The sequence below is a fragment of the Tachypleus tridentatus genome, chromosome 2, assembly GCF_004210375.1.
Source record: "Tachypleus tridentatus isolate NWPU-2018 chromosome 2, ASM421037v1, whole genome shotgun sequence".
Lineage (NCBI taxonomy): Eukaryota > Metazoa > Arthropoda > Merostomata > Xiphosura > Limulidae > Tachypleus > Tachypleus tridentatus.
In genome coordinates, this window is record NC_134826.1 from 89,115,906 (window position 1) to 89,133,169 (window position 17,264).

Genomic DNA, 17,264 nt, shown 5'->3' on the forward strand with positions numbered 1-17,264 from the left:
GGCTACTCTTTTACCAACGAAAAGTGGGATTGACCGTCACATTATAACGCCCCCACGGCTGGGAGAGCGAGCATGTTTGGCGCGACTCGGGCGCGAACCCGCGACCCTCAGATTACGAAGCGCACTCCTTAACGCGCTAGGCCATGCCAGGCCCTGTACTATTACTACCCGTTTAACTGAAACATATGTATCAATATAGTATCATTATTAATATTTCAATTATGCTTTTTTCTTTTTCCTCCAGATACTCTTTGCCTTATTACCACCTACTTCGATACTTGGTGGGTGGCCTACATTTTTTGTTTCATTAATCGTGATTGGTATTTTGACCACTGTAGTAGGCGACATGGCAAGTATTTTTGAATGTTTGGTAGGCCTAAATGACTCAGTTATTGCTATAACGTTTGTAGCATTTGGAACCTCGCTACCAGATCTCTTTGCCTCTAGAATTGCCACACATCAAGAAACGTATGCAGATAATGCCATTGGTAATATCAACGGAAGCAACTCTGTGAATGTATTCTTAGGGTTAGGCCTGCCTTGGCTTACTGCTGCCATCTAGTGGAATTATAAGGTAAGGATTGTGTTTAGATATTTATCAATAATATATCACTGAAAATGGTTGAGAGTCCTTTAGGGTTAGCAGGTGGAATGAAACACCACAATGAGACATGAACAACTGTTTTATTATCATTGCAGTCAACCCGGCCTGTTAAACTTTCTTGTCGAGTTTTCACTCGGCCCTCGTAAAATAAACAGTCTAATTAATTACAGAAAGTAGCTAACAAAGCCTAGAACGTAACCACCTGATTATTGCAGTTTATATTACTACCAACATTTGCCATCCAGTTGGGCCAGTTACTTTCGTATACGTATTTTAAATTTACGTAATACTTAGGTTAACATTAGGCGTGGAAACCAAAGCACAAAAGCGATTACATTATATTGAATCGCTTCATAGTTTTTCTTGGGTAATAATATATCACGTCTCCTTTTATTTTTGCAATGTAATGTAACGTAAAACTTACATAAAAACATTTTAAAACGAAATCATCCTCTTATTAAACCAACTTTTATATGTTTGTGTGAAAACATCTCCAAAACCTCAGTTTAAAGTAGATAAATTATTGAATTTTCTATCAAAATAACGCTGTCGTTAGGTTAGTAGTCACGAAGTAAATAAAGCAATATTTAATATATTTAGAAGGAGTCTTTGTGAAAACGTTCAAAAACTGTTTCCCTGAAGTGTTATTAAGCTCACAGCTACACATGGGCTCTCTGTACTCTGCCTAATATGAACATTGAAATTCGACTTTAAGCATCGTAAACTTGCATAGACCCAAGAAGTGAACCCTTAGGCATCCCACTCGTAACAAGAATCCATTTTGACTTTCTTTAATTAATTGTCTTTTCTTCTTCCGTATAATTAAAGAAAAAGTATTCTAATTTTTTAGTATTTTTATTTACAGGGAACAACGTTCAAAGTACCAGCGGGAGCACTAAGTTTCAGCGTAGGGGTGTATACTGGGACAGCCATATTGTGCCTCCTCTTTCTCATGCTCCGACGACGTTCGGAAGTTTTCGGAAGAGCCGAACTTGGCGGACCGAAAGTCACAGCTATAGGATCATCTATTGTCCTCGTATTTCTGTGGCTTGCGTACGTTCTGCTGTCGTCTCTTCAGGCTTATGGCTATTTTAGTAGAGTGAGCCATTAAATAAAGTTAGGCTAATAATGACATTTGACTTTTTTTTTTTTTGACAATATCAAGTGTGGTATTTGTTTGGTTGGCTACTTCCAGTTATAAGAAATGTTTAGATAATAATTAAATAATGCAAAATTACAAGTGGGTGAAAAGTGCAAAATATGTTCCGTTAGATAAGGAACTAGAATGATATTTTCTTTAGAAGCTCACTTCTGTTTTTCAAATATGAAATGTTTAATTTACTTGAAAATGCAAACATACCACTTCTAAATCTCTAAACATAAAATGCTTTAAGAAAAGCATTATAATACAACATTAGTTAAATAAAACGTTGTTAAAAACCACAGGTAGTTTTAAACTTTTTATTTCTCGATGTAATTTATTATTGTAATATGTATGAATATGTATGAAAAAAATTAAAGATTAGTTAGTTTTAGGAAACTAGCCCTTCTGATTACCCTTATTTTTTTATACGCTTTAGACATGCACAATATAGATACTGTTTTCGGCAACAGGTTGTTCTTAGCAGGATCACTATACTATGAAGTGGTGCCATCTAGTAGGTATTAAAATACCATGCAAACCATAAAGAAAGCAAAAGCAAGATGTGAAATCAGACCATACAGTGAAATATCGTTACTAAAGAATATATATATATATTATAACCATTTTGAAGAACAGACTATGTGACTAAGATTTCAAATAATACAAACAGAATAAATATAATTTTAACTTGAACTTTATAGCCAGGCTGATATTAATTCTAACAGCGAGGTATTACAAAGTCTTAAAGGTATTTAAGGAAAACACTTTGAATGATTATATAAGTTAAACAGAAGCGTCACAGCATATTTTATATATTTCACTTATTATGTAGCGATAGTAAATTATATAATCTGCAGGTTTAGCCAAGCACACCACTTCGAAACTCCCTTCTACCTCAATGTTAAATATTAATAAACTGAAACCTTTTGTAGGATTTGTAATTTATTTAGGAAAGAAATGTCAAGTTGACCTGAAGCTACTTTAAATTTTCTTGTCATCTTCGTCAAAAACAACGAACTTATTACCTAACATAAAAAAATATTAACGATGATCGGGAATGTGTGCATTGTAGCAGGAGTTTTATTATTATAAATATTTATTATTTTATCTTATAATTATTATAATATTAATGATTGCTATGTTGTTCGGTTATTATGCCTATTCATTATTGTCTATCATAATTATTACTTGGCTATTGTTGTTTTTTGTTGCAAAATTTATCAACGCTTATCTCTCAACAAAGTTACTTTCGCAGCTCAAGAACCATCACTTACTCAGCTGATGAATGATTTGGGTCTAAATCCCTTACCAAGTAATTCAGTTTAACATCAAGAATCTATAAATTTTATTTGTGACCAATTTAAAGTCAACTTTCAAAAGAGTTTGTAAAAGAGTAGCCCAAGAGTTTGCGGGGTGTGATCATAACTAGCTGCTAAATTAGGGACGGCTAGCTCAGATAGCCCTCGTGTAACTTTTCGTGAAATTCAAAAAATAAATAAACCGAACTGAATTAGCTAAAGTTTGTCTTAAATGTTATGATACAACCAATAGAAACTACGAATTAAATTTGTCGTACACGGTTTAATTGCTTAAAGTTGATTACCAAATCTTTTTAGGCTCGATGAACTACATCTCGTATATTTAATGTATTAAAAATAATTTGGACGCGATAATTCACGTATAGCCTGTTTACTGTCTTAGTCAAATCTAATTTGAGTATGGTAAAGTCATGTCTGGCTACTTTAGTGTTTTGAAAATAATTTGGACTAGATGAGTTACATTTATTTTCTTTAATTTGTTATTAATAAATTGAGCACAATGCTTGTTCTTCCAGGATCTTTCAATCCTTTATTCACAGTCGCCATTGTTTGTTTATGATAGACCTACAAGCGACACATTAAAAGCCTTGTTTTGGTTTTTCTGAGACAATGAACAGAGAGAATTGCTTGTCCTTTATACATTGTAGTAGACCCTAAGCCTCTCATACTTAACTATTTTCACTATATTAAACCTTTTATATAGAACTAGGTTAATGATTGTGCATGAAATGAAGGATTTTTTTTTTTTTAAATAGGCTCAAAATGGCTCAGCGATAAACCTAAAGGCTTAAAAAAATTTGGGTTCAGTGGGTTAATGTGTCGCATTGTGAAGCTGAATCCGTGATTCACGTCAAAACAAAATCGCAGGCCGCATTCTGGGGTCGTGGGAGCGATAAAAAATGGTGGCTGAGACCCACTATCCACTGTGAGAAGAGTAGCGGAAGAGTTTGGCGGTGGGCGGTGTCTTTCACTGCTAAATTGTGAACGGCTAGCACAGATAACTTTCGTGTAGCTTTGGGCGAAATTCCAAACAAACAAAAGAGATATACTTGAATGTGAAAAGCAGGGAAGGAATAATATGTGTTTGTCATAATAATTATTCCAGGAATAAAAACAAATTAATCGAGAAATGAAAGTCAAATCTAAGGACAAAAGAAAGAAAACTGTTTGTTTGTTTTTATAATTTCGCGCAAAGCTATACGAAAACTGCCTGCGCTAGCTGTCCCTAACATAGCAGTGTAAAACTAGAGGGAAGGTAGCTAGTCATCACTACTAAGCGCCAACTCTTAGGCTACTTTTTTACAAACGAATAGAGGGATTGAATGCACATTATAACGTCTCCACGGCTGAAATGGCAAGCATGTTAAGTGTGACAGGGATTTGAACCTTTGACACTCAGTTTACGAGTCGAGCGCCCTAACCACTTGGCCATGCCGAGCCAAGATATAATAACAATATACCAACATGATTAAATCTATCATTAGTTACAAATATACAAAGGTTGAAGTCTGTAGTCAGAATCCTTACGTACTCTAGATAGCGCTGTTGTAAACATCTCGACAAGTTTGTCGTTAGATACTGTAGATAGCACTGTTGTAAACAAGTTTGTCGTTACATACTCTAGATAGCGCTGTTGTAAACAAGTTTGTCGTTACATACTCTAGATAGCGCTGTTGTAAACAAGTTTGTCGTTACATACTCTAGATAGCGCTGTTGTTACGTATAGCCAAATTGCCATTTTTTTTGTCATTTTCTTTATTTGCTTTTCATGCGCGCCCGCGTCGCGCTAAACATGCTCGCCCTCCCAGCCGTGGGGGTGTATAATGTGACGGTCAATCCCACTATTCGTTGGTAAAAGAGTAGCCCAAGAGTTGGCGGTGGGTGGTGATGACTAGCTGCCTTCCCTCTAGTCTTACACTGCTAAATTAGGGACGGCTAGCACAGATAGCCCTCGAGTAGCTTTGTGCGAAATTCCCAAACAAACAAAACAAAGCTTTTCATGTGTTGATTTATTGATAAAGGCAAAATAATACAAATAAATTATTACGACGGATAAAAATACCGTTTTTTAAGCGTTGTTTCCATAACTTTAAACATTAAGGCTGGGCGTGACTCAGAGGTTAACGAGACGAACCGTGATCCTGAAGGTACATGGTTCACGGTCCATTGCCCCAAAAACTGCTCTCCGAACTTTGTGTTCGTGAGTTTATTATAAGAGTAACGTTCGAAGCTCAGTATTGAGTCAGAAAAAGAGTAGTCAAACAGCTGGCGGGTAGACTTCTAACTTTGTTTGAAACAACAATATCCGACAGTCGTTAAATTCAATGACTTTGTAGGTATTATTGGTTTGAAGCTGAACTCGATTATTTTGTAACGCCATTTTGCTTTGGGTGGCTAAACAAGTTTATTGTTCAATAATCATGAGTTCAGATAATAAACATGTTTACTTTTGAACAATTATACATTTTGTGACTAAACGCTTTTTCATTCACATTAAGCTGAGCTATCCAATATTTAAAATAAAATTATTTTGAAATTTAATTACTATAATATTATACCTATTTTCTCATACGTAGCCTAATCTATGACAGCTTAAGTCTGTGGGTTCTTCGAAGATGGACAGTTCAAACATATACTAAGATATCTGTTAACCAATGGAACAAAATTAAAAAAGCGATCCTTGAAATATGTTTGTTACTAAGCCTAAGTCTACACAACGGGCTACCTGTGCCGTGTTCACCAAGTATATTATAACCTAGTGTTCAACGTTACAAGCGTTCAGACTGACCGCTGGACCATCGGGAGGCAGGAACAAGACAATATATATTTTCTTAACACAACAGTATTTCAAGCATATTTATTCATAACCTTTCTACAATATATTCCTTATTTGATACACCACAAATGTCATCAATAAGATATTTTATTTCAGCAATACAGCCGTTTTTTCAGAGCCAAAACCAAATTCTCCCTTATTCCATTGTACCCATTAAATTATTAGATACAACCTTCAAGTTTAAGCAGAACTGGTGAAAATATCGATTATTTAAAAGAATTTTAAAAATAACACTATAATTTCTACAAAGATACAACAACATTTCAAATGGATAAATGTGAGGTTAGTTTGGTAAAACACTTAGTTCATAAAAGGATCATAATGTTACATCTTTACTAGGCAATGAAACAAAAACCTGGTGACGTGTCCTAAAAACTTATACTAGAGCTGAACTGGGGGTATTTATTAATATCTAATTTGTATGGTTTTGCATTGGAAGTGAAATTCAATGGTAGAAATGTCATCTGGGAGGTCCTTCTTGGAAACTTCTTGGATAGACCATGAAATAGTAATGATACATTCTCTGGCTGGATAAAGATGGGTTGTGATGATACTTTCTCAGGCCAGACGTATGAGGTTTGTGATGATACATTTTTTGGCCGGATGTAGTTGATTTGTGATGGTACTTTTTCTGACTGGATGTAGGTAAGAAGTGATGACACATCTTTTGGCTGGATAAAGATGAGTTGTGATAGTACTTTATATGGCCGGATGTAGGGGGGATGTTTTCTGAAATCCTCCTGAATTCCACGTCTTTGTGGTATTTTGTCAGACTTGAGATGTCTTTGAATAGGGCGGATGATATAAACTGGGGAATTAGTAACTGCATAATGCAAGAGTTTCTTGTGGTCAGTCGTTCTTGATTTGATAGGAATATTCTCTGCAGCTGACCAAGAGGAAGAACACAACAAGAAGACAAGGATCTGTAACCTCATTCTGGTTGGTTCACTATAAGAAAGAAAAGACGGTTCGCAAACATCGTGTTATAAAATTATATAACAGTTGAAATTAAAAGTACTAATTATTATTATGCTTAAATTTTTAAAACTTTTCTTTAGAGATAAGTTAAAATTCATGGTTTGGAATCCATTCAAACGATTTTTACCTGAAATATCCATCCGTGGGCCTTCGGAAAATAAAGGGAAGCTTTCTAAAGAAAGAAAAAGATTCCCCAAAGCAGAGACTATAAAAGATAATTTACCATAGGAGGATAAAACAGTTGTACAAAGAAATGATCTATCTTGTAGTAAAAACAGAGACTCAAACAGACAATTTATCGAGATAGAACTACAAGGACTATGAACGCAGGTAACTGATACTCTATTAGTTAACTTAGGTAAATCCAAATTAGTTGGTTATATATTTTTAGTTTTTTTTATTTTTGTTCTACAAACTGGTGTTTAAAAGACATTTTAGTACCAGAGATAAATTACCTTATTAAAATTTAAGTTGAACATTTCTAAATAAGCTCGAGTTTCCAATTAACTAAAAATAACAAGTTGTTTATTTCTAGTATTAGATATCAGTCCTGTTAAAACAAGTGTAGAGACTTTTAAACAAACAGTAGACGGCACCCTTTAGAAAACAGATTCAGAAATTAATGTTGGCTGTTAAATGATACGTACTCACTTTCGAGGGATATGTTAAACTCGTTATGAATTGGAAATGGTTATCTTTAAAATTAACTTTGAAAGTGTTTCCCTCTTAACAATAGATTCATGTTGGTGCAGTGACTGAAGCACCACTCTCCTGAGTGTTTCTCTCTCAACAATAGGTTCATGTCGGTGCACTGACTGAAGCACCACTCTCCTGAGTGTTTCCCTCTTAACAATAGGTTCATGTCGGTGCAGTGACTGAAGCACCATTCTCCTGAGTGTTTTCCTCTCAACAATAGGTTCATGTCGGTGCAGTGACTGAAGCACCACTCTCCTGAGTGTTTCTCTCTCAACAATAGGTTCATGTCGATGCACTGACTGAAGCACCACTCTCCTGAGTGTTTCTCTCTCAACAATAGGTTCATGTCGATGCACTGACTGAAGCACCACTCTCCTGAGTGTTTCTCTCTCAACAATAGGTTCATGTCGGTGCAGTGACTGAAGCACCACTCTCCTGAGTGTTTCTCTTTCAACAATAGGTTCATGTCGGTGCAGTGACTGAAGCACCACTCTCCTGAGTGTTTCTCTCTCAACAATAGGTTCATGTCGGTGCACTGACTGAAGCACCACTCTCCTGAGTGTTTCCCTCTTAACAATAGGTTCATGTCGGTGCAGTGACTGAAGCACCACTCTCCTGAGTGTTTTCCTCTCAACAATAGGTTCATGTCGGTGCAGTGACTGAAGCACCACTCTCCTGAGTGTTTCTCTCTCAACAATAGGTTCATGTCGATGCACTGACTGAAGCACCACTATCCTGAGTGTTTCTCTCTCAACAATAGGTTCATGTCGATGCACTGACTGAAGCACCACTCTCCTGAGTGTTTTCCTCTCAACAATAGGTTCATGTCGGTGCAGTGACTGAAGCACCACTCTCCTGAGTGTTTCTCTCTCAACAATAGGTTCATGTCGGTGCACTGACTGAAGCACCACTCTCCTGAGTGTTTTCCTCTCAACAATAGGTTCATGTCGGTGCAGTGACTGAAGCACCACTCTCCTGAGTGTTTTCCTCTCAACAATAGGTTCATGTCGGTGCAGTGACTGAAGCACCACTCTCCTGAGTGTTTCTCTCTCAACAATAGGTTCATGTCAATGCACTGACTGAAGCACCACTATCCTGAGTGTTTCTCTCTCAACAATAGGTTCATGTCGATGCACTGACTGAAGCACCACTCTCCTGAGTGTTTCTCTCTCAACAATAGGTTCATGTCGGTGCAGTGACTGAAGCACCACTCTCCTGAGTGTTTCTCTTTCAACAATGGGTTTATGTCGGTGCACTGACTGAAGCACCACTCTCCTGAGTGTTTTCCTCTCAACAATAGGTTCATGTCGGTGCAGTGACTGAAGCACCACTCTCCTGAGTGTTTCTCTCTCAACAATAGGTTCATGTCGGTGCAGTGACTGAAGCACCACTCTCCTGAGTGTTTTCCTCTCAACAATAGGTTCATGTCGGTGCAGTGACTGAAGCACCACTCTCCTGAGTGTTTCTCTCTCAACAATAGGTTCATGTCGGTGCAGTGACTGAAGCACCACTCTCCTGAGTGTTTCCCGTCACACTAAGTTTTTGCACCAAAAGGTGAGTGGCTGATGTTAACAAATAACTATTATTTTTTGTTAATAACTTTTGAAGGACATTAGCGAGTTTATCAAAAGTAAGAACAATGATACAAGTTTAATTAACGATAAAGTTTGAAAGTAAAACTACAACAAACGTTTAAACAAATTCTGTTTTTTCTAATCACTTTGTATCTAAAATTGATATATATTTCAAAATATAAAAGCAGATAGAATATTTAATTATTTGCCAGAAGCCTTTTTCGTACTTTGAAGGTTATGTAAACAAAAATGTAGTCAGTAAATCCTTGTTTTGTATTGGTTGTTAACTCCGGATGTAAGATAACTATTAGCTAATTGAATACAAATATCTAGGAACTACTTTAGTTAAATAATTTTCCAGCTAGTTGTGTATTCGAGAGTATTAAAATTACCCAATCAAAGTCGACGTTAATGCACAGGTCCATCTATGTGCTCTCGTGTTAAACGGCATGCTTCACCAAATCAAATAAAATTGTATCATGAATGATGGGAAAGAAATTTCAAAAGTGGCAAGGGTTTTATCTTAGAAGACAAAAGGGACAATCTAGAGCTACAACATAGTTTATAATTATTCAGTCTGAAAATATAAATACAGGTTTACATGGTGTCACTATACTGAATAATATGGCAAACTCCCAAGATTTTAATAAACTGACATAATATAGACAAACTCCCAATATTTCAGTAAACTGACATAATATAGATTTCCAAGATGTCAAACTGTGCGTACATGTGTTTTCTTATAGCAAAGACACATCGAACTATCTGCTGTGTCTACCGAGAGGAATCAAACCTTGATTTTAAAGTTGTAAGTTTGAAAACTTACCGCTACCCCACCGGGGGGAAGTCATTACACTAACATAAGATAGACTTTCAAGACATCAGTTAACCCTGACAGTCGCACTGTGTATACCATATATACATAGTGAGTTTGTAAAGCTCATATCAATGTTTTGGTGAGGTAATAATGGATATTGTACTGGTATATTATGCTATAAATAAACTGTGCGAAAGTTAGGATTTTTGTTATTTTTCACAGTATCCACCCCACTCTTGTTTTGTTTAAAGTTTATAACCCGGACAGAAGACGGGTACCTCAGCTTCCGTTTTTTAATCCAGATGCTTCTGGTTTTACTTTATTGCTTGTTCATATTTCAGTTTCTTATCTCTATAAAAGAGAAAGTGTCGCTCACACCACTTTTTAATTGTGAATTTTTTTAAAAAGTTCATGAACACTTGCAGACCAAATGCAAGGAACGAACGTAACATATGTCGAATTTTATACTCTCAAGATAACCGGCCTACAGTTTTTATTTTTGTCAGGGTAAAGGTAAGGTACTAAGCTAATACAAATACCACATCAATAAATGAATGTTAGGCTTCGTCGCATATCTAGTCCTACACAGAGTCATTACCCTGTAAACTGCAGCCTACGATAAGAAACAAAACATACTTCAGGAAGTATTAGGTATATTTATGATGGTTCGGAAGACCTTTCGTATACTTAAAAACAAAGATTTCGAAGATAGTGACGTTGTAAAGTTATTCCTTCTTGACCCAAACTTGTTGTTTCACACACAGTTTTTACGGAAAATAACTTTGTTGTTCACTTGCATCTTTTGTTTTTACTGAAGAAAAATTTACTGTTTTAGTTACTCAGTGGTTTTACTAAAAAAATGTATAAATCGTCTTCAAGTTAATTCATCCGCAACCACGCGCTGAGACGTGGGCGATGTAAAATTAAAACCACAAAATGACAACAGTAATTCTCATGTAGAAAAATTAGGACTTGGCAAGGAATGGAAAGATAGTAAAATATAAATTGAAACCCCAGTTTTGAAGGCAAAATAAAAACAAACAAAGAAATCTATTACATTCCTTTCTGTTTAGGCCCGGCATGGCCAAGCGTGTTAAGGCGTGCGACTCGTAATCTGAGGGTCGCGGGTTTGCATCCCGGTCGCGCCAAATATGCTCGCCCTTTCAGCCGTTGGGGCGTTATAATGTGACAGTCAATTCCACTATTCGTTGGTAAAAGAGTAGCCCAAGAGTTGGCGGTGGGTGGTGATGACTAGCTGCCTTCCCTCTAGTCTTACACTGCTAAATTAGGGACGGCTAGCACAGATAGCCCTCGAGTAGCTTTGTGCGAAATTCCAAAACAAACAAACAGAAATAAAAATGATGTTTTTCATTATCTTGAAAGCTGTGCACAACTAAAACAGATCTACAACAGTTAATTCACCGACCTTAACTACTTTTGATTTTACAGTCACTTGAACTCTCCAAAACATTTCAAAGATTAGTCCTAATGTTAACCGAAACCATCTGTTTTACTAAGTGTCACTATCAACATGAAATATTTAACTCCATGTTTTTGTGTGTGTAAAATTGGTTACTTGGTTTCTTATTCTAACTGGTCACAAATGCAAACCATAATGAGTGTTTAACATTATTCCTTATCTGAGTTTACGAACATTTACATTTGTAGTACCTGAGAACGTTTTAAGAATGTTGTTTAACGCAGTACAGAAACCTACAATTGTAGTACATGAGAATGTTTTAATAATTTTGTTTAGCATAGTACAAAAACCTACACTTCTAGTACATGATAATGTTTTACAATGTTGTTTAACGCAGTGCAGAAACCTACAATTGTAGTACATGAGAATGTTTTAACAATGTTAACACAGTACAGAAACCCACACTTGTAGTACATGTGAATGTTTTAATACTGTTGTTTAACATAGTACAGAAACCTACACTTGTACTACATGAGAACGTTTTAACAATGTTGTTTAACGCAGAACAGAAACGTACAGTTGTAGTACATGATAATGTACTACAGAAACATACACGTGAGCTTGGCATGCACACGTATTTAACGCTTTAATTTCAAACCGCATCCGCTTGCGTTAACCTTTGAAATAACGTTTCGTACAAAATAAGACTTGCGCACAACGTTGTGTTTATTTGTTCCTGAATCGAATTTCAACATGGTCGCTGACGGCGGGATAAGACCCCTGACATTTTGTTGACCTCTACTCCCTTGTTAATGGTGTTATTTAATCTGACTTTAAATTTATTTTTGATTTGACCACATTATATATTCTATTGTTTTGTTCTCCCAGCGGTTAAGAAAAGGTGTAACTAGGATTTATTTCTAGTAAAAAGCAAACAAAAACACTTTGTTTTACGTCGAAAGGCTATCATTGGTTCAGAGTAATAAAACACTTTGTTTTACGTCGGAAGGTTATCACTGGTTTAGAATAATAATGTAATTCCACCCAGTATCTAAAAGGAAATCTGGTAGATTAACATACCTTGTTATATAAACGAGTCTTGTAGCTTTGGCTCCTGCTGACTGTCACTACTGTGATTCAAAATTTGTCTGATGTTTGTTTGCCTATATTCCTGTTCTTCTAGCGAAGAAAGTGAGGTGGCCATCGTCTGTGCTCAGGGCTAGTCAAAATAGGTATTGCGTCACGAAACGTTGACCAATCACAGACAAGAACGGTGAGGACCGTGAAGAATAATTTTGACATCATCATCACCACCCCTTATTATAATGCACCCCACATTAAGGTATCGTTGACCCTAACTTAAACCATATGGATTACTTTTGCCTTTTCTCGCCCTCCGCCCTTCGGATCTAACTGTTAGTCATCATTTCTAAGAGGATTTTTTTTTTCCACTATGTATTTAACACTTGGAATAATTTCACAGAGGAGTTTAAAATTCGAGAGAGAGCCTGTATATTAGGTTTAAGAACTTGTGGTTGCTCGGTATGAATGTGAGAGTTACCAAACATTTGATTTTAAAAAAGTAGCCGAGACTTGTAGTTATAAATTAATAAGTCACTCTCGCCCGCTGTGTATCTTCTAAGGTATACATTATAAAAACATCCCTGTTTCTCCAGCTATGTCTTGAGTCACGCGCATGCTCTGTCTTTCTTCCAAAGTTTTAATATTAACCTCTGATGAAAATAGATCAGAACTAAATACATAGACCTAGCGATGTGAACATTTAAAGAAAACTTATGTCCAAACTATACATAACTTGTAATAATTAAAAAAATATATTACTTAGAACGCTTTGTTTCGTTAGTTGGTTACCTTTTCTGTTAACACTTTCGGCCGTAATCCAATACTATCGCAGGAGAAGCAGCCAGTACAGGAAGCACAGGTTAGTCCACAAGCTAGGCTAAGAATGTAAAAAATTGTCTGTGATAAAAAATTGGAAACAAATAAAAAAGTAAAAGTAGGTCTGATATATTTTCTTGCCTACCTATATGATAATTCTAAGAACCCATGAGTGAAAGCAAAGGAGATTATGTTAAAAAAATATCAACCACACTACACCTGCTGTATTCACTGACGACAGAACCTTTTGTCTAGAACCAGGCAGGCCGAAATACAACAGATATGTTAGTGATGTAGGTGTTATAGCTATTACCATCCTATATCTACCAAAACTGTTAATGTTTTACAATTCCACACTCTCTTTTTCTCTATGTACTTACAGCATGCGTTGTTTCTTTGAAGGTTTTCACACAAGATTATAAAAAAAAATATGATTACAAATTAATATATTTATATTTAAATTTTTATATTACATTCAGTGAATTTCTCTTTGGGCATATCACATAATTACCTAACATGTATAAAATACTTTTATTATTGGTGTTTCTTAAGCCTCAAACAAATTTTTAGAGGCCTGTTATAGCAAAACCAAATATGAGATTACTTATAATGTTTGACCGACGTCTTTATTTTACCCACAATTCAACGTGAAGTATTGCAAGGAACTTTCTTTAATAAATACAGAAGTGTTAGCTTTACTTAGCAGTTTCTAATTTCAAATGATAAAATACAAAGTTTTTTTTTTAATTTTGCGCAAACTACACAAGGGTTATCTACGCTAGCCGTCCCCAACTTAGCCGCGTAAGACAAGAGGGAAGGCAGCTAGTCATCACCACCCACCACCAACTCTTGGGCTATTCTTTTACCAACTAATAGTGGGATTGACCGTAACATTATAACGCCTTCATAGCTGAAAGGGCAAGCATGTTTTGTATGATAGGGATTCGAACTCGCGACTCTCGGATTACGAGTCGAACGCCTTAACCACAAATATATCGAAGTCCTCAGACTTATTACTAAACCATCAGAGGAAGATGCTACAATGTTTAATTGTTCAATACAAAGTATTTTAGTTTGATCGTTTTTCTACCAAAACCTTTACCAGCTTAAAATTAAAGTTACCTTTATTTATTAATTTGTTGTTAAATGTCACATATTTTGTTAGCGCTCACTCTATAAACATCCACTAAGCTACGTGATTCCGTCTTATAAATCTATCCAGGTAAGAGTAAAACTCATAAACAAAATCAAGAAACATATCACTAACTACGGCTGATAAGTGTCTTAAATTGGCGAAATTTTCCTGGGGTTTGTTTTAGTTTTTTTTTGCGTGACTTTTTAAGGACAATATTAATCAAATGTTTTTCACGTGGATTTCCAAATAAACGAAGTGTTTTTTTTTTAATTCATTTGACAGATAACTTGAAATATTTGAAAACAAATTCGATGGTTTTACATTTATGGAAAAACAGCTTAAATCAGTTTGCCGCTGTCCCATATTTGAAACTACTGACAGCCAGTCAACAACACCCTACAATCTACCGTTAACACTAAGGGATTGGCTGTTATTCTTATAAAGCACTCGCATATTAACATTTAGAAATATTTTATTGTATCTAGTGGATTTGAATCATGATGGCTAGCTCAGAAATTCGTAGCTATACAATGGAGCTAAGCCCCACCCTTTGAAAAAGAAAAAACGCGATTGTTAGGTGGCACTATTGTATGTCTTGTTTTTACATTAGGTCCTGGCTTAGAAACAATCTAATGACATTACACAGTTAAACACTTATCTCAGCCAGTCAGTTTCTTCAATTTTTTTTTGCGTGTTTGGAAATGAGTTTCGACAGGTACTTACCCCATAGTAGTGTCAGAAACATTTTTTTTTATTTCTCTTATTCTTAAAACTTTTCACGCAAGCTATATCAGGACTATCTGCACCAACTGTCTCTAATTGTTAACTGTGAAACTACAAGAAACTCACAGTGAAGTCTGGATCTACTCTAATTGAGTAGTCGGATCTAACTGCCACTCTTTTAGCACACCCTAGACTTCAAAATGCAGAAGCACGGTTTTCAAACTACGTGATATAAAGCAGGAATCCTAGAATTCACAGTTCAATAAGCTAACTACTTGACCACACCTGGTATTTTATAAAGAGATTTGGAAAATAGCCTTTAACGTTTGAATTGTTGTTCGACTGATAAATTTCGAACCTAATATTTTAAGTTTTTGTTAATCAAAAATAGTAAAGTTTGTTTATTCCTAAGCCCAAAGCTATATAATAGGCTATCTGTGCTATGCTTCAACAGGAATATATCCCCGAATTTTAGCTTTATATATAGTTACCAAAGAAAGATATATTATTTTGAATATTCTTTAATTCTTAATTAACAAAATTATACGAAGAATAATCTTTTATTCAAAGAAGAAGATCTATTAATTTTACCCCTATCAACAAAGGAAATTGTAGCGTTGAATCGTATATATATATATAATAACACTGCACAACATTTTTTTTTTAAAGTTTTGTTTCCCGAAACGTTTTTGCTGATTGTGACAGGTACCTGGTGGGTATGCACGAATATAGTTTTGGTTTCGCTTCATCACGTAGGAACTCTGAGAAATAGACAGTTAACTGTTTACCGGCAATAACGTATTTAATTGTGTTTATGTTTCTAATACGCTATTAAGTTCAACATAATTAAAAGTGTTTTGCTCATGATTTTCGTTTGTATTCAATGTCCGGTGCATCACGTTACAGTGTCCAACAGTATTCAGCAAGCATTGACGGATTCAAGTTGCGCTGATATCGTTTTTCCATTCTAGCAATGTCCTGGTGAAACCTTTCACCATGTTCGTCACTGACAGCACCGAAATTTGCAGGGAAGAAGTCCAAGTGTGAGTGGAGGAAATGAATCTTGAGTGACATGTTGCACTTCATTGTTTTGTATGCTTTGAGTAGTTTATCTACCAGCTGAATGTAATGTGTGGCTCTGTAATTGCCAAAAAAATTGTCAATAACGTCTTTGAAAGCTTTCCAGGCAATATTTTCTGGCCCAACTAACAGATCTTCAAATCGCTTGTCACTCATAACATGTCTGATCTGAGGGCCAACAAAAATACCCTCTTTGATCTTGGCCTCAGTTATTCTTGGGAACATTTGTCTTAAATAACAAAAACCTTCGCCTTTTTTGTTCATTGTCTCTTCATATTTATTTTATGAATCAATAAAAAGACGCCACTCTTACGGGTCATGGTCACAACCTAAAGCAGAGAACAATCCTTCGATGTCAACACAGAAACAGAGACTGTCAACTTATGCAAAGAATTTGGTTATATCATCTTAGCGGGTTCGAAAAACAGAAAATTTCGTACCTGGTGACAGCAAACACCATTCCTGCAGTCTCGAACCCAGCAATTTGGCTTTTGCTTTTGACAGACCCAAATCTCTGACCAGATCATTTAATTCTGACTGTGTTATGAGATGTGGATTGCCTGAGGAGCACGGTTTAAAATCCAGATCAATGTCACTGCCAGTTCCCTGCATTGCAGTTTCTTCATCTGGTTCGTCTGAGGTCCATTCCTCTGGTGGTTTCGGAATTGGAAGACTGTCATGTGGCATGGGTCTCATTACTGAAGGCAGATTAGGGTATTCAATTGACTTCTTGTTTTGGGCAGAGAAACCAGACACGTTAGTGAAACAGAAGTAACAGTCCGTCACATGGTCTTTCTGTTCTCGCATATCATCGGGACAGCAAACGTCATTGTCTTTCGAGTGTCTCTGAGCCAAGCTCTCAGACAGACAGCACATGTCGGTCACAACAAATGTGAGGCGCCCATTCGTGGTCTTGATCACCAATTTTACAGCCGAAGTACAGATGATATACTTTCTTTACAAGAGCAGTCATTGAGCGTCTCTGATGAACAAGCGTAAACTCACCACAAATATAGCAGAATGTATGGCGGCTGTTACG

The 17,264-nt window shown here is 36.0% G+C and overlaps 1 protein-coding gene and 1 pseudogene across 11 annotated transcripts in view; one reads left to right on the top strand and one right to left on the bottom strand.

Moving 5' to 3' along the window:
• The window catches only part of LOC143245551 (sodium/calcium exchanger 3-like), a 58,463-nt pseudogene extending 56,458 nt beyond the window's left edge, over positions 1-2,005 (top strand).
• Positions 2,006-5,909: 3,904 nt separating this feature from the next.
• LOC143244468 (uncharacterized) overlaps positions 5,910-17,264 on the bottom strand; it is a 29,194-nt gene continuing 17,839 nt past the window's right edge. For 4 of the 11 annotated variants that reach the window (XR_013025099.1, XM_076489179.1, XM_076489180.1 and 1 more), the window contains 3 exons: positions 13,261-13,348; positions 12,469-12,607; positions 5,910-6,851 (listed from right to left, as the gene is read on the bottom strand). Coding sequence is in view for 10 of the 11 variants with exons in the window: in XM_076489179.1 (XP_076345294.1) it covers positions 6,272-6,838 (567 nt within the window). In the remaining variant the exon portion in view is untranslated. Of the gene's footprint in view, positions 6,852-7,008; positions 7,054-12,468; positions 12,608-13,260; positions 13,349-17,264 lie in introns of all 11 variants that reach the window. The other 7 variants (XM_076489183.1, XM_076489188.1, XM_076489182.1 and 4 more) reach the window with 4 other exon arrangements.